We start from the raw sequence: 20,876 nt of genomic DNA, 5'->3' as shown, positions 1-20,876 counted from the left end.
CCATGGTAACAGGCTAGCGGACCAGAGCTGGGAGGAGGGAGGTGGAGGGCTGCGGTTAACCCTTGGTGCCAGCTGCTCGGTCTTTGGGGGAGGCCCAGGGACAGGGGTGCTGCCAGGGTCCCCCAGCAAGGTCAGGGCTGAGGAGGTGAGCGGAGCCTGGGGAGCCGGGGCCTCAGCCTTCAGCTCTAAACGGGGTGCACAGAGGCAGCTGCCTGGGCCTGTCTTCTGTCAACATCCCGTCATCTCGCCCATGGCCATGGCCCATGCGGGCTCCGAAAGGATTGGGCCTTCGGGTTCCGTGGCCCCCAGAAGGAGGCGCTGTCTCCCTTCCGATGAGCCTCGCCGGGACAGGCGGGGCACGGGACAGATTTACCCACAGCAAGGCAGGGACTGTTCTGGAATGAAGGAGTGCCCCGCAGGCCGGTCACACACTGGATTTTGTAAACTAGGACTCCTGTAAAACGGGCAGGCTCAGAAGCCCACCATTTAAAAGAATCCCTTAAAATTCTTGTGAAGAATAAAACACTATGTCTCTTTGATGTGAATTATTGTGGAAAGAAAAAAAATCTAAGCCCCTGCAGGGGGGCCGGTAGGCTGGAAGGAGGGGATGAGGCTGGGATGTGGAGCTGGACGGCCCTCAGCCTAGATGCGGGCCCTCGCCGGGGGACCTGGGGTGTCATTTACCTCACTGAGCCACGAGCCACCATCTTAAGGTGGGATGATGATGGCCTTGCAGAATAGCTGCAAAGACACGTCAGCTCACCCGCCCGCCGCACGGGAGGGTGTCTACAAAGACGCCTCCTCGCCATCGTTTGGCCGCGCTCAGGGACTTTTCCATATGAAACTTGCTCAAATCAGGGGACACCTGAGCCTGAGTACCTGGGCTCAGCAGCTCCCAGTTCCTGGGATGACAAGGCTGGAGGTGACATCTAAGCCCGGCCGTGTGGCAGAATCACCAGGGCTTTCCAGGCACACTCCCAGGCCCAGTCCTCGCAGCTCTGGGGCAGGGCCCGGGATCTGTTTTCCAGGATTCCCTAGTGACTGTGCTGTGTCTGTCTGGAGTGATGACCTCGACCCTTCACTGTCAGCCGGGGAGACTGAGCCCTAAAGGCCTTCGGTGACTTGCCCAGAGTCACACAGCTGGAGGTCTGAGACAGGACAGGACCACGTCCCTGACTACAGCCCAGGGCTCCGGCCACCATCCCACAGAGAACAGTCTCTCCGTCCCTGCTTGCCAGCCTCCCAGCCCTTCCCCAGAGCCCTCCCGCCCTGCGGGGGACCTTCAGAGACCCCACGAGGGGCCCCTCTCCTCCGACCACCACACCAGCCCCTCCGGTGACTAGATCGTTGACCACCACGTGCTCAGAGGCTGTAGGAGCACCCAAGTCATGACGACAGCCCTGGATAGCCACACAATCACTGGGGGGATTTTTGTTAACCCCATAGCCGGAGGGCCTGATTTAACTGGCTTGGGGAGGACTCAGGCACGGGTGGTTTTGAAAAGGTCCCTGACCAATTCTAATGTACAGCCAGAGCCACTGACTAGACTAGAGCACTAGTTTTCAAACTTGGTTGCATTTTGGAACCCCCTGGGGAGCTTTAGAAACATTGATGCTGATGCCTCACCCAGAGATTCAGAATCGGTTGGTCCGGGGTATAGCCTGGGCCCAGGAGGTGTTAAAAGCTCCCCAGGGATCTGAACTTGCAGCCCAGGTTGAGACCACGGAGTGTGAGACTGCTGCGCAAACTCACCGGGGCTCATTCAAGACCCCAGGGACGGCTGCAACCTGGGGGCCAGCTTAGCTCAGACGCTGCAACCTACAGCCCTCGGGGAGAAGGAGGTGACAGAAGTGGCACCCAGAGAGAGGGGAAGGCAGGGGGGAGAAGCCAGGCACAGCTCTGACTCTTCTGTTTACAGTCCTGCTGCGTCAGCCCTGGCTGGGCGGCCCAGCTCACCACTTGGGGCCTGTAGCCTTGGCGCCCAAGCCCTCAGCACAGGCCCAACAAAGGCTGTGTCGGGCTGGCTGTGACTTCTGGGGACAGCCCCTAAGAGAATGGGCTCCTGGGTGTGGGACAATGAAATAGGCCTCTGCAGCCCACAAAACGAACATCTTATGTGGCATAAAAAGGCTCTGATCTGGGAGACAGCGAGGTAGGCAGGGAGGACGCCAGGCCCTGGTGAGCAGCCAGGTGGCAGCCGGGCTCTTCCAGGCACTGGGTGTGGCCCCGAGCAACGCGCTTAGCACTCGACTCTACCCCTCTCTAGAACAGGACAGCCACACCCACTTGGGGGTCACTGTGGAAGCAAACCATACCTCCCCATTCGCACGGCCAGTATTTGACACGTGTTCTCCGTTCTGTCTACAACATGCAACTCTGGGAAAGCTGGTACTGAAGGCGGAAACAATTTCAAAAATAAAATAAACACTCGACTCCTTTTCCCAAGCGCCTGTCTCCCAAACACTTCCCATGAAAACGGCAGCTCCGTGAGGCCAGGGATTTCTCTTTGTCCAGTTTACTGCTGTGTCTTCGGCTCCTAGAACAATGCCTAGCAATATCAGGTGCTGCATAAATATTCCTTGGCTCCCCGAGGTCTCCTGACACCTTTGTGAAACGGGCTGCAGGTAACAGTAACCTGGCTCCACAAAATCACAAAAGGAGGCCCAGAGTACGCGGCTTTCCCCGAATCACACAGCCGCTCCGTGGTTCAGTGGCGACGCCAGTAGCCAGTGTCCTAGGCCTCTGGACAGCTAGGGCCGGAATGACAGAGCCAGGCGTGTGTGAGCCTCGGCAGGCGAGCAGGGGTGAGGGACGCGGGCAGAGACGCAGGCTGCCCCCCTGCACACCGCCCAGCGCTATCTATAGCCTCCTCTGAGCCGGAGCTGCCAGGTCTGCCTCCTAATGAGCTGCTCCCAGGCAAGGGAAGGGACATCTCCCTGCCGCCTACGAGTCCTGAAGGAGCAGGCCCCGAGGGGTTTGCCCTGAACTGAGTCAGCCCCACGCTCTGAGAGGCGTCCGTGTCAGGCCTCCCCCGGCAGGCAGCGAGCCTGGCATCCCAGCCCCCGCTTGCGCCGTGCGCCTCGGGCTGTACTGCAGCGACTCTGCCGGAGTCTCGGCTTCTGCAAGTGCACACCGGGAATGACGTGACACCCTCCTCGGGTCATACGTGTGGACGTGCCTGGCCCTCCCGGGTGCTCCACGTGGGCGGGACGCAGAGGAGAGGCGGATCGTGCACCCAGCGTGCCAGACAGAGGCGTGAGGCCGTGGCGAGTCCTGTCCCCGCTCCAGGGGAGGACTCCGTACCCTCAACACTCTCTTAAAACCTACTCGTTCAACACTGAGCTGTGAGTGAGCCGCAGCGGCCCGACCCAGACAACTGCGGTTTAACAGGGACGGATGTCCAAGAACGGGGTAGGCGGAATTCTGGGAAGGCAGTGGAAGGGCTTCTTGTCGCCACCCCCACTTCACCCCACTGGAGGGCTGGACTGGCTCTGATCCTGACGCCATTTCCTCCGACTCCAGCTCTGCTCTGCTGGGTCCCTCGGCTTTGGCCTCGTGTGGACTGGAGACCCAGCAAAGGCAGGGGACCCAGCCCGGGGGCCACTTCTGCAGAGGGAGATGCACCTTCTCCTTGCTCTGGCAAGTTATATAATCTCTGCTTCTCCATTTCCCCATCTGTAAAATGGGCACAGCACTAGTACCCACCTCCTAAGGTGACTGTGAAATTTAAGTTCACAAAGTTAGATAATGCATTTCAACTGACGGGGACACAGCTTGGCCCATGTCCTAAATACTCAGTAATTTTAATAGGACTGACTGGTTTCTACACCCGTCATTCCAACAGAACCACCCTTTCTCAGCAGGTCCCTGGTTCTCACCTTCCCGGACCTCTTCTCACAACAGGAGTCGACACTTCTGCCTGGCTTCTCCTCTCTTGGGTCCCTTCCTCTCTCTCCCCACCATGTCATTTTCCCTCTTGCCCCGACCTGTGGCATCCTGACCTCTGCCTGCCCCTCCTGGGGACTCCCAGACCTCTGTCCTCCTCTGGCTCCGGCTGTGCCTGGCCCGGCCACCTGCTCCAGCGTGGCTATAACCACGTTCACCTCTTCCTCCCCAACCCTCCCAACAGCAGCAGCCCATTTGCAAACAACAGACATAATTGTTATAATTTAAGAAGGGTAATTTTTAAAAAATGGGCTGCACGTAGACTGTGACAGAAAACTACATGACACAAATCTGAAAGACTCTGGCTCCCGGCCGCATTTCCCTCCCTGTTGGTGGCACCACCTCCTCACGCCCCCCAAGCCCCAAGCCACTCTCTGTCTCTTTCACTCCCATATCTAGGCAGATAGCAAGGTCTTTTGGGTCTTCCTTCCCGCAGTTCCCCCTCCCCTGCTCTCTGAATCGCTGGGGGTTAAAGCCAGAAGGATTTTTAGGGCTTTCAGGACTAAAACCAACTCCAAGAGGCCTCCCCACCTCCAACCCCACAGCAGATTCACCCCAAGCCCTGAGCAAGGTGCTCCCCAAATGCACCCCAGCCACGGCCCTGCCATGCCACATCTTGGCTATTTGGCAACAGGGCAAAGGGGTTAGAAACATAGAATCTCGAGCCGGCCTGCCCAGGTCCAAATCCTGGTTCTACCATCAGCTGGCGGTAAGATGCTGGGTAAATTATCTATTCTCTCTGGGCCTCAGTTTCCTTGCCTGTACTATGTGTATAGTACCTCCTTCCAAGGAGCTGATGGTTGGGAGGATTAAGTTAGTTCCTGTACATAAAGCACTTAGAGCAGGGCCACGTGCTGCTGTTATGACCGTCTGCCTCCCCACTGGCCCGGGTGCAACCTGGGGGGAGGGCCTGATCACCCAACGTGCCCCCACGGCGCCCAACGTGGTGCCCAGTGCCTGGCTGGCTTAGAAGACAGGGCACTGGGCTGCACTGAGAGTGTGCTGTGAGGCTCCCAGACGTGTCTGGGAAGGAGAGGGACAGTGGCCTCATTTTCCTGCACACGGTCCTCCCCCTCCTGCCCTGGAGGCCTCGGGACGCTGGCACCTCCCGAGTGGCTGTCGGGTGCGTGGGTTGTACTAGGGCTGGGGCGGGGTGCAGGCCTGCTGCTCGCGGAGCCAGCATGACACGCCTGGCCCCTCAATTAACACCACTGTCAGTCATGTCACAGTCTATCTGCTCCCGGCCCTGGCAGAGGCCGAGCCGCTGGCATCCTGGGGGGAGAGGACGCTGGGCTCTGCCTCAGAGAGGAGCCTGCTGGGCGTTCCCTGCCACCTGCACCCCTCCCCCACATAGCCGCCTCCTCTGGTGGCCCCGTGCAGGGCCAGGCCTCTGAGCCCCACCGCCCCTTTTCACCGTCCCTGACAACGCTAGGTTCTGAGGACCTGGGGCCCCTCCAGAGATGCAGCATGTGGGGTGTCAGCTGGGCCCCGGCAACCTCAGGGCAGCGGTTGCAGGGATCCCCAATTCCTTCCACCCGTGAGACTTTAACTGCCAAGATCTGCCATGCCCTCCCTCCAGTTTCCTCCTGCCTCCTCTCGTCACTCCTTCCCAACCCTCCCCCCAGGCCCTGCCCCAGGAGCCCCTCCCCTGGACACTACTGCTCCCACCGGACTGTCCTCCTGCCCCTCACCCCCCGGAAGCCCCAGGACCAGCTGGGCATGTAGCAGGGGCTGTTTGACTGGAGGCCCATTTGCGTCCCCAGCCGGGTCCTGCACGTGATTTAGCTATCTAAGACACGCGTGCACACCTGAGCTCCCTGCGGTCAGGCTACAAGCTCCCTGAGGACGGAAGCGCGCCCCGTTCCCTCGCACGCTGCACGGGCAGCGGCACAGGGCTGGGCACACGGCAGGCGCCCGTGGCCACCGTGGAACAGACTGCAGCTTCTCCATCCCAGCCAAGAGGCGGGAAAAGCGGCCACCTCACGTCTCAGACTGGCAGCCTGAGGGTTCCGTGGAGGGAAACGGGTGACTGAGGCCATGCATCCGCTCATCTCCCCCCATGGCCTGTCACCGTGAGCAGGCTCCCGGGCACCCCGGGGTGTCTGTTCTGACGCCCAGTGCTCCTGTCAGAGTGGCCAGCACAGGCCCAGCCTCCTCAAGGCCGCCCGACGGCCCTGCCGGGGAGCCCCTGCCAGCTCAGGCCGCAGCGCGGAGCACTTGCCAGGGAGCCGGGACGGGTGCCCACGGCTTAGCGCAGGCTAAGCGCTGCGCGCTCCTACCTCACACGGCCACTCTCCCCCAGCACGCACACAGAGTGTGACTGTATGTTTCTCCGTGTGATTACTGCATTAATGTCTGCCTCCCCTGCTGGCACGTAAACTCCACGGTCGGGCGAAGGGTGCAGACTGCGAGCGTGTTCCCGGCTGACTCCCCAGCGCCTAGCGCAGTGCCTGGCACACGGCAGGGTCAGTGCACGCTCCTGCCCAAGACGCCGAGTTTCGTGTTTCATGCGTACCAGAGCCTCCTGTGTAGGCTGAGTCACGTGAGCGTCAAGGCAGCCCTATGAGGTAGGCAGGTGTGTCAATGCACATTTGACAGGTAAGGAAACCAAGGGTCAGACAAGTCAAAGCTTGCCCAGGGTGACAGCGCTTTTTAGCTACAAAGCCAGGGCTAGAAACCAGGTACCTGGTATCTACGCTCAACAATCTACACGCCAATGACGACGCTGATGATGATGGCTCACCCGTAGTAAGAGTAGGCTCTTTGCACCCACCCCCCCCCCCACTGGCGGCAGCTCGGCTGGCGCGAGTACCCTGGGACCCCCAGGCCCCAGAGGCCACTGGCCGGGAGTGGGCTGGTGGGGACTGGCTGCCTCTGCTGCATCACCCCGCCCCACCAGTGCCATCTGCCCCGCACGGGAACAACGACAAGACAAGCTGCTGCGCTCTACGCCCGGCACCCCGACACCCATCTGGTTTCCCTGGAATCCCAGGTACACCCACCCCCTCAGCCTTGGGAGTTTCCCACCACCCGGGATGCCCGGGAGGAAAGAGGGGGCAGGAGGGGAGGCCTCGCGCTGTGAGGAGGCGGCTGCTGCCTGTGGGGGGGGGCTCCCCAAGCCCCACCCGCGCAGGGCACCCGCTCGCGCTGGAGGCACGGACCGCGTGGACGTGGACGGGCCTCCCTCGGCCCGCGTGGGGAGGGCACGGGCATGGAAGGCAAACAGGGAGGATCTCCCGTCTCACCGATCGTAGTCCCCGTTGCAGAGGGCCCGCACGGGGATGGAGAAGGTCAGCCAGACGGGGTTCAGGGTGTTCTTCACCACCTCGGTCTTGTGGCAGATGGTGAACCTGGGAGGAGACGGGAGAGAAAGCCTGTCAGCTGCGAGCCCGAGGCGGGCGGAACCCGGGTCACAGAGGAGGCAGCTGGGTGACATCCCTGCTCGCCGGACGATGGCAACTGTGGCTTCCAAAGGGGAAGAGCTGCCCGTCACTAGCAGCAGCCGGGCTGGACTACACAGCCGTTCCCTAGTGACGCTGCAGAAAGGGCTCCGGTACGGGGCACCTCCACAGCACGGACGGGTCCTGGGTGTCGGGAGACCTGGATTCCAGCCCCTGCCCGGGGGCAGCTCTCTGTGTGACCCTGAGCAAGCCCTTCCCTCTCTCGGCCTCCACTTCCTCCCCTGTAAACCCTGGGAGTCAGCCTCTACCACGGATTCTTCATCGAGGCCGTGGAAGGGTGTGTGGATGCACTTAGGGGGCTGTGAACCCCTGAAACCGCAGGTGGAATTGGGCGTATGGGTTGTATGCGCCTCACTATTCCCTCCCTCATTTCCAGGACTTCGAGGGTCACCCCTCACGACCTTCAGGTCAAATGTCATCTCCAAGTAACCTCCCCTGACTATCAAATCTGAAAGTCACAGCCCGCTGGTCCCGACTCTCACGTCTCCTAGTCTCCGTGCATACTTTTTTTTTCCATTTTCATTTGTCACCATTTGACATTTTGACACAGACTATATTTTTCCTTATTTATTCTGCCTATGATCAGTCACTAAAACGTAAGCTCCGAAAGAGCAAGGATTTTTGTCCGTCACTGGCATGTTCCTAGTGCCCAGAACGGCGCCTGGAACTTAGGTACTCGATGATTTTGTTTAAATGAACCAATGAATGAATGTGTTCCTCAGGGGAGAGTTCCCACAGCTTCACTGGCATCTCGATCCAATGAAGTTAAAGCCCCTGGCTTACAGGGTCTCAAAGAGCCTTTCAGCTTTTCCAGTCTGAGTCCATGAGCCTGCTTTGCAAACTAAGAGTATGGCATTGGCTTGTCCCAGCCGGGCCCCAGTCCCGCGTCCCTGCCCACTCCCGACGCCAGGCCGGGCGGCCATCCTGGAAGCCAGGCCTGCCACATGGAGCAGGAACGGGCTGGGGGCAGGGCCTCGGTCTGAGATTTCCCAGCACCCGCCCAGCTACAGCCTGGCTGGGAAAGGTCACCGAGTAAGTGCCTGGGCCCCGCCCAAGCCTACACAGCCGGTGCCATTTCTTCTCTGGCAATTTTCAAGTCAAAATGTCATTCCTGTCACCATGGCTCAGCGTTTCTCTGCTCTGCTCCTTCCCGCCCACCCACTGGAGTGTGAGATGCACGTGGGAGACCTCCCCGCACGCCCCAGAGCCGGTGGCGAGGATGGGAGCGGGGTGGGGCAGGAGGGGCCACAGCTGCCCATGCTGGCAGGAGGAGGAGGCTGGGGTGGATGGCCACCGGAGGGATACAGGAGCAGGACCTGGTGGCAGAGGAGAGGGGATCGTATTGCACAGGAGCTGTGCTGGGTGCCCCGTCTTGAACCCCTGACTTCCCCCTCTCTCTGCTCTCCCTTGACAGCTAGGCTTCCTGACCAGGTCTTCTGAGCTAATAGGCGCAGCTCCAGGAGCACGGTGGGAGCTCTGCGGATGCCCTTTCCTTGTCCCTCCTTGCGTGGCTGGTGTGACAGTTCACTCTCCTGGTTCCCTCACTGACCTTCCTCCTGTTGTCCTCCTAAACCCTCCATTCTTCTCCCTCAAACCTTCGGAGACCCTGTTCTCACTGGTCAGCCCGCGCCCCTTGGCAGGTGCCTGCACACCAGCCCACCTCCTGGGGGTTCCCGGTCAGTTTCCCCAGTGCCCGTGGGATCCCCTGGGGGCCAGTGCACCCCCTGGAGAGCTCCAGCCCACGCTTCATGGGGAACTTGCGCCCAAATAAGCTCCCATGGCCTCCCCCTCTGACCAGCTCTTTTGCCACTTCCGACGCTCTGCTGCCAGGGAAGGGGCTAGGACTTCCATCCCCACGCAAGTCCCGCCCGGTGCGGTCCTCACGCTGTCCTTTTGCCCCAGGCCCCCTCCCGGTTTCCTGCCCCTGCTTCTCCACGGCACAGCTCGGTGCTCACGGCGCCTCCCACCTGCTCGCCGTGTCAGTCACGAGGCTCTCCCTCTCCCCGCCCCCTCCCCAGCCATCCCACACAGCACTCTGCCGGAGCAGTCTCTGGCGAACGCCCTCCGCAGCGCCCCTCGGGCTCCCGATCCCCTCCTCCTCCTGGCCAGTCGACGCGCCCGGCCCGGCCGGCCGCTCTGGGGGCTGCGTGGCCGCCCAGAGCCGCACTGGGCCTTTCCCTCCCCCACCGCAAGTCAAGTCAGAGTCAACAAGAATTATTTAAAGAAATCCTGCTGGGAGTCCTTTGGTGAGACAAAGAATCCTTTTGTCATGCAAATGATTCTACCTAATTTCCCTTGTTTTGTACGTTCAGGTTTAAAAATCGGTTTTTCTTTGAACTGAAACACACCCCCTCCCTGCCGCTCCCCTGCCCCCTCACACACACACACACACACACACACACAGAATCTCACAACCAGGAGGATCTGGTGGAGCCCTTGCCTTCTGGGCACCCACATTCTCCAGCCTGTCACCCTCCCTGCGCCCGCCCCACCCCACGGACCCATTTTCTTCCTCTCCGTCAAAATCTGCTTCCAAGTTCCCCTCTGGGCAGCGTTTCTCTGATTAACCTCCCTGCCCCATGGCTTCCTTACTCCTGCAAATCCCAGCCTCTGAGTGGCCACAGCCTCCCAGACCTGCGATGCTTACAGAGCCTCGGGGACCACCTAATCCCACCGGTTCATTTGGTGGATGAGAAAACAGGCCCAGAGAGGGGCATGACTTGCCCAGGGTCACACAGCAGGCCAGCAGGGAGGACCTAGGTGTCCAGACCTTCACCCCCAATCTCTCTGTATACACTGCTGACCTACATTTGCCAACGTGTTGTGTATGTTTCCGTCACGTGGGTGGCTTCTGGACTGGGGGAAGAGAGGAGGAAATGGGCTTCAGAGGCTGGAGTTGTGAATGAAGCCTATGGCAGCGTGGAGGGCAGGCGGGGAAGGGTCCAGACTGGCCATGCGCAGTAGGCGGTAGTCGGGACATGACAGTGCTCAGAGCGCTGTGGACAGAGGGCACTGGGCTGGGGACAGGGGCTGATCTGAGAAGAAGGAAGGGCCCCTCAGTCCCGCCCTAGCCTTGTTTTTGCCCACTCCCCCACCCTTGACATCCCCAGCACCCACCACTCGGTACCGTTGCTGAGACCCCCAGAATGACGGTGCCAGCTCATGAGGCTGCCGCACCCCCACTGTCCCCATCTAGGTGGCCAGGGCACTGCCCCGAAGCCTGGACTGCAGCCCTAGCCCCTGCCCTCTCTGGAGCAGGAGATGGGCCCGGGCCCCTGCCTGGCAGGTCACCACAAGCCGTCCATGCCCGGCCCGGAGCGGGCGGGAAGGCGCAGTGCGCACGTGTTGCCAGAACACTCACGTTCCGTCCTCGTTGCTTCTGTAGAACACCAAGAAAGGGTCGGATTTCCCGAAGAAATCCTTCTTGTCCAGCTTGTTGGCACAGAACTGCATGGTGGCGACGTCCTGGTGGGAGGGGGAAAGCGGTGTGAGGCGGGACAGGGCAGACACAGCCCCAGGCCCTGGCGCACACGGGGCGGGGCACCGCCCTGGTCAGGAAGGGCAGCGTGCTGCATCCGCCCGGCGCTGACCGGTGCCAGGCCCCGGGCCAGCACTTTGGAGGGTCCCAGTCCGGCCTCAGCCCCGCCCAGCAGGTCTGTCGGAGCTGTTGGGCGAAGCAGGTCGATTCAGGAGTTGTGCCAGCGTGAATCCTAGCTCTGCCACTTTCTCGTTGTGTGACCTCGGGCAAGTAGGGGACCTCTCAGAGCCTCAGTTTCCCCTCTGTAATACGGGGCTGATTATAGTAACAGCATAGCTCTCTCAGGGTTGCCACGGGGACTACACGAGGTCGAGGGTGTGGCGTGCTGAGCAGCGCACAGGCATGCAGCAGCTTAAAGCACGGAGCTCCCTCGCGGACATTAACACGCCGGAGTTCGCTGCAGTCTCACTGAGTGGCTCAGAAAGGTGAGCTGGCCCGTGTGCCCAAAGCCCTGGTCCTGTCCGCGTCGCCTCCCTCTCGCGTTCGTGTGGTTCCTGAGGACGTGCCAGGGGGAGCACACTTTCCCGGCCGCTAACGCACGGGAGGCCCTCCGCACGCCCATTTTACAGCCAAGAGGCCGGAGGCTCCGTGCAGGGAGAAGCTCCCAAGTCCCCCAAGCAGTGCCTGGTGTCTGCCTCCCCAGACCAGCCCTGCACAGCTGTCCCCCCACACTCCCCAAGAGCTCAAAGAAGGTGTCCGGCGCCAGTGAGGACTGCCGCACCTCTCCGTTCTCGTGGCTCCAGGCCCTCAGCCTGCTGGGCCCACAGGGCACGGGTGGAGCCGCCGGGTCCCCTCGCCCAGCCCAGAGTGGCCTCGGCAATCTGAAAGCTCTGCCTCCTGACAAATCAGCTGCCAGGCGGCTGCAGCTCTGCTCGATAGACCCCGGGCCTGCCAGGCTCGTGAGGGACAGGGCCTGTGGGGAAGCCACTCAGCTCCCTCACACCAGCCCCTTGCTCTTGGGGGGAGGGGGCGTCTGAGATTAGCGACGCACGGCCCAGCGAGGACCCAAATGGTGGCAGGGATGACCATGCAACCGCTCAGGAGGCTGAGGGACACGGTGGAGGCTGAGAGGTGGGTTGTGGTGGGATGATGGGTAGGAACAGGGCTTCAGCCCCAGCCTCATCAGCTGTGCGACACGGGTGAGTTTCGTGCCCGCTTCGTGCTCAGCCTCCTCGTCTGTAATAGGTGTGATGGCCCGCCTCACGGCCTTGAGGATAAAATAGAAATATGTATAAAAGTAGGAGTACAGGCCGGGCGTGGTGGCTCATGCCTGCAATCCTAGCACTTTGGAGGCTAAAGTGGGAGGATCACTTGAGCTCAGGAGTTCGAGACCAGCCTGAGAAAGAGCGAGACCTCGTCGATACAAAAAAGAGAAAAAATTAGCCGGGCACGGTGGCATGTGCCTGTAGTCTCAGCTACTCGGGAGGCTGAGGCAGGAGGATCGCTTGAGCCCAGGAGTTTGAGGTTGCTGTCAGCTAGGCTGACTCCACAGCTCTCTAGCCCGGGCAACAGAGTGAGACTCTGTCTCAAAAAAACAAAAACAGTGTATAACACACACTAAGTGCTGTGTGCAAGTGAGCTACCGTGTTTCCCTGAAAATAAGACAGGGCCTTATATTTATTTTTCCTCAAGAAGACACCCTAGGGCTTATTTTCATGGGATGTGTTATTTTTTTAAAGTACGGTACAACAATCTACATTTATTCAAATAGAGTTAAGTCGTCTTCTTCTGGAACATCATCATAACTCTCCAAACCCCGAATTCCATCCTGAATTTCTTGCGACTCTATTTCCTTTAGAACCATTGGCCCCAGTCTCTGATGTCAAGCATAGAGCTGTCATGGGGCAGATGAGAAGGGCTGCTCGTGTTCTTTCCCACTCCGCGACGAAACGCATGGGTTGTGTAGACACGCTGTGTAGCCATGCCCATCACTAGGTCTTATTTTTGGGGTAGGGCTCATATTGTGCAAACACTTAGAAATCCTGCTAGGGCTTATTTTATGGGTAGGTCTTATTTTCGAGGAAACACAGTATTATTATTACTATCCGGACACCTCTCCCCACCCCCACTCACAGTGTGTGTGGCCTTTGTCCCTGTCCTACTCCTACCTCTATCACTTCACATGTCACTCAAGCTCTGAGCCTCAGTTTCCTCATCTGTGAAGTGACGTGCTGAGTGGGATGACCACCATGGTCCTTTTAAAGCTGGACAGTTTAGGATTTGGTGTGGAAGCCTCACGGAGAACCCTGGGGCAGGACAGCAGCTGGGGACACTGAAACAGCGTGTCCTTGGGGGGCGCTGGCACTCCTGGAAAGCCAGGGTCATTTGTTGTAGTCTCCCCAGGACATGGCTCAGGTGTGGTCACAGTGACCTCTCACGTGTCTGAGGCCAACCGTGTGACACTCTCACCCGAATGAACACAGGTGAGCCACACGTGACATGTTCAGCGTGCGTTGGTTGACTATAAAATATACGCTTGAAGCAACCGAAACAGATGCCATAAAATCTGTCTGCCTCCTAGACAAACCCTTCAAGATCAGGAAGGGAGTAGAAATATTAGAAAAAAATAAACGCAGGAACTCGATAGACCATCAGGACTCCCAGGGCTATGAGTGCTGTGCTGAGAGGGCGGCCTTCCGGCTCAGCGCCTGGCGGACAGGACAGAACAGAACACAGCAGCCAAGGACCCCTTGGCCGGTCACCTCCCCGCTCGGCAGCTTGGGGCAAGCCACTCGGCCTCTCTGAGGCTTGGCAAAATGGGATCGTGATGCCCCCTTGGGAGCCTGTTGGGAAGACCAAAGGAGATGACGTAAGTTTGGGTCCACGGTGCCGTGCAGGGCAGGGGCTAACACTTGCAGAGTGCCACCTACTCCTAGAGCCACGTGGAACCGCCAACAGTCAACTGTGGCTGGCCTATGAAAATGGCAACATATCAGTAATATGGTTCTACATAATACGTGCTAGGCTACTATTTTTATATTGATTCATTCACGTAATTCTCTCAACAACCCTATGAGGTAGGGACTGCCATTATTCCTGCTTTGAGGACGAGGAACTGAGGCACAGAGAGGTTAGCACCCTTGCTCGAAGCCACACAGCTCGTAAGAAGGGCTGGGACTGGAACAAGACAGTCTGGCTCCAAAGAGTAATAACTGAGATTCCAAATGATGACCTCCAATCATCAAGATAAGTTTAATTATGTTCTGTTTGCCTCAGTTTGAGAAGTCAGAGAAGTGTGAAATCCATTTCAGAGAGGACTCTGTGCAAACTAGTTCAAATTAAAAAAGAAAGAAAACAGACGGGCTCTGACCGTCAGCTAACTGGAAAGCCCGCCAGTGCGCGCCAGTCCTTCCCCACCGACGGCAGATAAGCGCGGTGGGGCTGGGGCTGGGGCTTATCTGTGCTCAGCCTGCTCTTCCCCCAGCATAATCTAGACCCGGGAACATGTGCCGAAAGCCCGCTACGATCATCTGTATTGTCGTGCCATTGTAGAATCCATGGGGGACAAGACAGACCTGCAGAGAAATTTCCAGGCTGTCACCAAGGCAAGCTTCCTTCCTAACGGGCACCGCGCCATAGGGAAGTTCCTGAGCGGAGGACTGCGTGACCGTCTGGGGCCTGCGCTTTGGGAGGTGGACCTGAGCTCCGTCTACAGCCCTGGGACGAGGCTGCCGCTGCTCCCCTCAAATGTGGGTCAGGGACAGGAGCAACCCCTCCGCATATGCGGGAACCCGAGAAGAGGCTGGGGAGAGTACAACAAGATGGACAGGTCCCAAAGGACAGCAGAGCAGCGAATTCTGGCCAAGGGTCAGAGGTTCGGCTGTCTGATGGCCTCAGCTTGAGGGTGGGGCTCTCTGAGCACATGAAGTGCTGTTCCCAAACCGGAGGCATCGCTGGAATCAACTGCGGAGAAGATAAAGCAGCTCCTGCAATATATAATTTCCTGCAATTTCTGCCTTTCACCCTATCTTTTAAAAAAACATATTAAGTTCTAAAACAGCAGGATTGCCTCAATTTGCATCTCTCTGCATGCTAATGGGTGGCTTGGAGACTACAGCAAACAGCCTTGCTCTTGGGGGGGGGGGGGGTCTGGCCTGCTCTCTCACCTTAGCCCTCGCTGCCCCAGGAGAGGGTGATGGAGGTCAGAGGTCAGGCCCAGCGGTCAGCTGGTGGGCTGTAGGCTGGGGACAGGGTGGCAACACCCAGGAGGGGAGAACTGAAAGCTGCCTGGGTCTTGCTGACAGCCCCCAGAGTCAGAACAAGAATGAGGTGAGTGCAAAATGTAAGGGGCACCCACACCCAAAATCTCAGTAATCAAAGAATATTTTTAATGTGATATTTAAAAAAATTAAAATTGATGCAAAAATCTACAATAAAAAATATCAAAATTTTTAATAAAGACATTTTACAAATGAAGCAACTGAAGCACAGGGACGTTAAGTAACTTGCCCAGGGTCACACAGCTGATAAGCAATGGCATTTGGTCTGGATCCACTGTTAAGAACTCACACACCATGCCCTAAGAAACACTTTTAAACAGATGGTGAGATCATGGTGACCCTTATTGTCTTCTCCTTAAAATTTGATGGATTCTCCAAATTTCCTAGAATTAGTATACTGTATTATTATTATTTTTTTTTTGAGACACAATCTTGCTCCGTCACCCCTGGTAGAGTGCAGTGGCGTCCCCATAGCTCACAGCAACCTCAAACTCCTGGGCTCAAGCGATCCTCCTGCCTCGGCCTCCCAGAGTGCTAGGATTACAGGTGTGAGCCACCCCTCCCCGCCAGTAACATTGTCTTTTTAAGTCAGAAAAAAGAAGACATCAATTAAAAAGAAAAGGAATCATTAACTACAACTCTGAAATTCAGCGCCTCAGCAGGAGGAATGACAACCTGGAGCTGGGGTGACTCCGTGAATAGGGACCACTGGGAGAAGGAGGCCGGAGCCCAGGCTGCCTGGATGAGACTGCAAAAGCAGGTGACCCGGGACTCAGCGAAGACCCCACCGGCAAGAGTCTATTCAAACACAGATGGTGGGCACAGAAGTTGGTCTGGGAGATGGGGCCAGTCTTTATGTACTAACCATAATAACCACGTGGAGGTCAAGCTGGCATTTCATTGTTGTCTTAATGACCAACTTCCCAAACAATCCAATCAGTGGTGCATCTGTTGATTTGGTCATTCAGAAGCTGAAAACCCCAGATTGACCATTTTCCTCCCACTCATTGAGCCTGTGTGTCTGGGATACTAACCAAAATCCATCAACTAAAGGTCAAAAAAACACCCCAGAACAATTTGGATATGAGGATGTTCACTGCAGTATTGTTTACATTGTTTCCCATAAAAGAATAGGCTTCAATAAACTATGGCCCATCTATATAATAGAGAATATGCAGTTATTTAATACATGTTTTCTAAAAATATCTAATGACATGGGACAATGCAGGGTACAAAACTGGATCCCATATTATGCCAATTATAAGAAAAAATTATATACATGTATAATCAGGAAAAAAGCCTTGGAGGAAACACATCAAAATGTCAACAACAATGACTATCTCTGTGTGATTTTTCTATTCCATTTATATTTTTATGGCTTTTTTTTGGCTCTCCCTGAAGCTTGTCTTTAGAACAACAAAAGTTTCGACTTTGTCAGGATTCAAGACTGCCAAGCTCCCCTGTAACAAGGTTCCACACACAATCTGGCTCCTACTCCCACCATCCCCACCTATACCCTCATCCACCATCACTCTCCCCTACCCCAGGGCCTTTGCACAGGCTGTTCTCTCTGCCTGGACCAATCTTTCCCACATAACTGCATGGGCGCATTCTCTCACCTTTATATGTGTGTATGTGTGTGTGTGTGTGTGTTACATATATATGTGTGTGTGTGTGTATATATATATGTACATTATATAGTATCCATGAATCTTCCTTCAGGATAATAGAGTGCTATAAAATGTCTGTTATAAAAAGAGGCAGTGGGTCTGCAGGGTTGAGGGCCCCTGCTGTACTGGAATTGCTGGTTGGCATTTCCAACTCTCATACTAAATTAGAAACTCCGGGAGAACAGGGGCTGAGTCAAAGCGTATTTGTTGAACGGAAATGAATGAACACATGAGCAGCCCGGTGAGACCCGGGGGGTGGGGAGGACCCCAGCAGCAGCTGCGGGAGAAGCCAGGCACGCCCCTTCACCACCACTCAGACTGGGCTGCTGGGAGCGTGGAGGGTCCTGACCCAGAAGTCCGGAGGTCGTGAGGACGGGCCGTCCTGAGCCAGGAAGTCCCGATCCCAAAGCAGGCAGGTGTGGGAGGCGGCAGGTGTAGGCGCAGCCAAGGCGCTGCCCGCTCTGCATCCACACCTGCCCCTACCTCTTCCAGAAGCCCAGCCTTCGCTGCGCAAAGCCAGCCTGCCTGCTAAAGGCCATCGAGCCCCGCAAGGACCATGAGGTTCCTGACTGTTCCATGCACCATGAGGGCACGTGGCTCCATGGTGCGATTAGCAGTCCAAGCCTGAGCTAGAATGCCAGCAGTCTCAGGCAGGGCACTTCACTTCTCTGCCTCTGTACAACAGGGTCACTCACACCTATGCAGCCCCAGCCCTGCGGCGGCGAGAATCGAATACGACTGTAAATAAGAGAGCCCTGGTCAGCTAAAGACTATGCAAACGCTGGTTGGTATTAGACACAATAACGATAGTTTGGCTGCTGGGCTGAGTTAAACCCTTGCTGATTCAGAAGGCCCTTTGGGAGCCTAACCCCATCATCATCAACCTCAAGTACCACTCAGTAAGTAGTATTTGGGTCAAATTCTGATTGTGGGAACTCTCTTGGCATTTCAATTCCAGACAAGCAAGCTTTTCTATAACCTATCGAAGTATGCCGGCGACACTCTGGAGTCCACTCTAATCCTTTGCTGGTCCCCGCCCGCCCACGCCCTCCCCGCGGATAAAGGGAGGGTTTGTCTACTTCTGCAGAATGCATTCATGTGAGCAGGAAGCCCCGCTCTGGTGAAAAGCCAGCTCCCAGGCTCCACCCTCCTCCTTTGATCCTCCCACTGAATGCGGAGCTGGAAAGACAGAAGCAAAGCTGTTCAGATGTAATTATTTTAGTTCAGCCAGATGCTGGGAATTAGTCTCTTTTCCTTGCAAGTATTCTAGGGAAAGGCAGAACTCAGCCAAAGATGCCCAGAAGAAAAGGAGCCGACAATCTCAGGAGGAAGGGGGGCCTCCGCCCACCCCATCCTCCCCAGCCCCACACACCCCTGGCGCTGGAACAGCTTAACTCAAGGAAGCTGCTGCCCCCCTGGGCGAAGGAGAGGGGAGGAGTCGGGAGGGGAGGAAGAGGGAGGGGCCCAACAGGTATTAAAAGACCGTTTACCAAGGCCTGGAATGCTAGGCCCACAGCAGCAGCCCGCGTGGTCAGAGCTGCAGAATTTCCAAGGCACTTTCACTTGTATCACCTTATTTAATTATAAACCAAGAGAGGAGGTCGCCCGCTGGGCTAGAAGCTTGGGGGAAAACTGAATTTAGGCTTCAAGGAATTTGGATTCAACCTTTCCTAGGCACCTGTTAAACACACTCACCTTCACGATCTCCCCTAGTCCTCACAGCAACCCCAACAGCTCCAATATGCCCGGGGAAACTGAGGCTGCGGGAGCGTAAACAGAAGCTTTGTTCTACACGTCAGCTGAGTTCTCTCCCCTGTGCAAACTGCGAGGACTCGGGTTACCTGGTACTAAACATTCAGTCACACATCCCCGACAGAGCCTCAGCAAACACCTGCTGCGCACCTGTGGGCCAGCTCCTTCAGACCTTGCCCCGAACCAACAGCAAGCCGGATGAGCAGTTGCATATGAATGGCTTTGGTCATCTCCATGCCTCCCAGGACCTCGATTCTGCCTGTTATTCTCCTGCTTCGAACCCCCAAAGCAGAGCTTGTGACACCACAGCCTGGTGGGTAAAGACCTTGCCTCTAGAACCAAACTGCCTGGGTTCAAATCTCTTCCACTCAGCAGCTATGCGACTTTGGGCAGGTCACTCAACCTCTCTGTGCTTCAGTTTCCTCACATGTAAAGGCGAGCACACTAATGAGGACCATAATACATCAGATATCATGACCCTCATGCTGTGAATCGCATTGCCTTTCACAACACATCAGATAAATGGGTCAATACACATAAACCACTCAGCACAGTGTGCGGCCCAGAATAATGGCTCAGTTAATGTCGGCGAGCACCGTTAGCCTCTATCCTAGCAGTTCTCAAAGTGTGGACTGGGATCGCTAAGTGGCCCATAACTATTTTTGTAATCATGCTCAGAGTTTTCTGGAGGTTGCCTGACCGTGACATCACAACGGACTAACTGAAGCAGGTATGAGACTCAGCATCTTGTATCAAGCAGACTTTAAAGAGATTTACAAAATTGTAAAGCAAGGCCACTCTTCTCACTAAACGATTTTTGTGAGTTAGTTATTTTTCAAAAAATGTGTTATTTATGGTAACCCATAATGGGTTCCACTATTGTTATTTTTAAATGAATTAAAATATAAATTTTTTTTGTATGGGTGCCTTTATGGGTGATAAAGTTTGTTTTTTTGGTTTTTTTTAATTTTTTATTTTTTCATATTATGGGGGTACAAAGATTGTTAGGGTTACATATATTGCCCCTGCCATTCCTCTCCATGCCCCTCCCCCATAAAATATAAATTTTTAAAAATTTCTGTTTAAATTTTTAACCTCGTAAACATTAACAAGCAGCTGATGTGATGGTAGCACCAACTTCCCAGGAAGGTGAGAAAATCTCATTTCTCCTCCTCATCCTTCCTAGCCCGTAGGACGCTGTGCTGCCCGGCTTCGTTTGGGCACAGGCTCTGGCCCTCCCTGCTTCTGTCCCAGCCTCCTCCTCTTGTCCCCAGGCCCCGCCCTTTCTACCTGTGGTTCCTAATCAACCTAAGAGGCACTCAGGCCTGGTGGTTTGGGGGATGGCCTGGATTTTAGAGCCAGGTTGACCTGGATAAGAACCACAATTCTGCTGCTTATTATCCTTTGAACAGGTGACTTTGCCTCTCTGAGCCTCAGTTTCCTCATCTGTAAAATGGGAATAACATTTTAGTACCTGCCTCCTAGCATTATTGTGGGAACAGTGATAACTTACGTAAAATGCCCGTTACCTGACCAATAATAACCATCACCATTGTGGTATTTTATCCGTATTATTAACCTTGGGAGCCCACGAGCCCCTTCGTGGTGTGCTCGGCTGCCCGGTCAGCTGTCCCCCTCTCCCGCGTCCCCACAGTCCCACAGAAGAGGCGAAGCCAGGGCTGCCTGGGACTGCAGGCTCCGACTTACACACACACTCCCTCCCTCAACCCCACTCGGGGTGTTGTCAGCCTACTCCAGAGATAAAAGTGAAAGATGACAGCTAAATGCCAAGCGTCCAGGCTCCCGAAAAGGCCCCTCTGCTGCCAGCGTTGGTGCCAAGGCAGTCCCGGCTCAAGGACACTGAGTGGCGGCTGTGATGGGGACTGGAGGGAGCCCAGGCCCTGGCTCTGCTCTGCCACTGACCGAGGGCCAGTTCCTTCCCCTCTCTGGGCCTCAGTCTGCCCAGCTGTAAAAAGGGAAGACGCCTTCCAGCTCCAACGTCGTAGAATTCTCCCACAGTCAGGTCAGAATCGGGAGCCCTGGGCACCCTCTGTTCCCTCCAGGACACACAGGGTCCTGGGCCAGCCTGCCCTGCCACTGCCCACCCTCGCCAGGGCCTGTCGCCGAGTCCCTCTGCACTCACCCTGCAGTTGCTGAGCTCCTCAGCGGACAGGATGATGGTGCCACATTTCTTCCCCGGGACACCACTGGGAGAGAAGATGGAAGAGTGGAAAGCCAGACAAAGACAGACCCAAACCTCAGCAGTCCCTGCATCAGCCCTCCCTGTCCC

The 20,876-nt window shown here is 56.4% G+C and overlaps 1 protein-coding gene across 3 annotated transcripts in view; it reads right to left on the bottom strand.

The window, feature by feature from the left end:
- CPNE5 (copine 5) overlaps positions 1-20,876 on the bottom strand; it is an 87,844-nt gene that overhangs the window by 25,139 nt on the left and 41,829 nt on the right. For all 3 annotated transcript variants that reach the window (XM_012746908.2, XM_012746909.2, XM_020286965.2), the window contains 3 exons: positions 20,730-20,793; positions 10,768-10,871; positions 7,191-7,295 (listed from right to left, as the gene is read on the bottom strand). In XM_012746908.2, coding sequence (XP_012602362.1) covers positions 7,191-7,295; positions 10,768-10,871; positions 20,730-20,793 — 273 coding nt within the window. The remainder of the gene's footprint in view (positions 1-7,190; positions 7,296-10,767; positions 10,872-20,729; positions 20,794-20,876) is intronic.

The sequence above is a fragment of the Microcebus murinus genome, chromosome 5 (genome assembly GCF_040939455.1).
Source record: "Microcebus murinus isolate Inina chromosome 5, M.murinus_Inina_mat1.0, whole genome shotgun sequence".
NCBI classification, from domain to species: Eukaryota; Metazoa; Chordata; class Mammalia; order Primates; family Cheirogaleidae; genus Microcebus; species Microcebus murinus.
The sequence above is the reverse complement of the archived record's forward strand: the minus strand, read 5'-3'. Positions and strand labels throughout refer to the sequence as shown.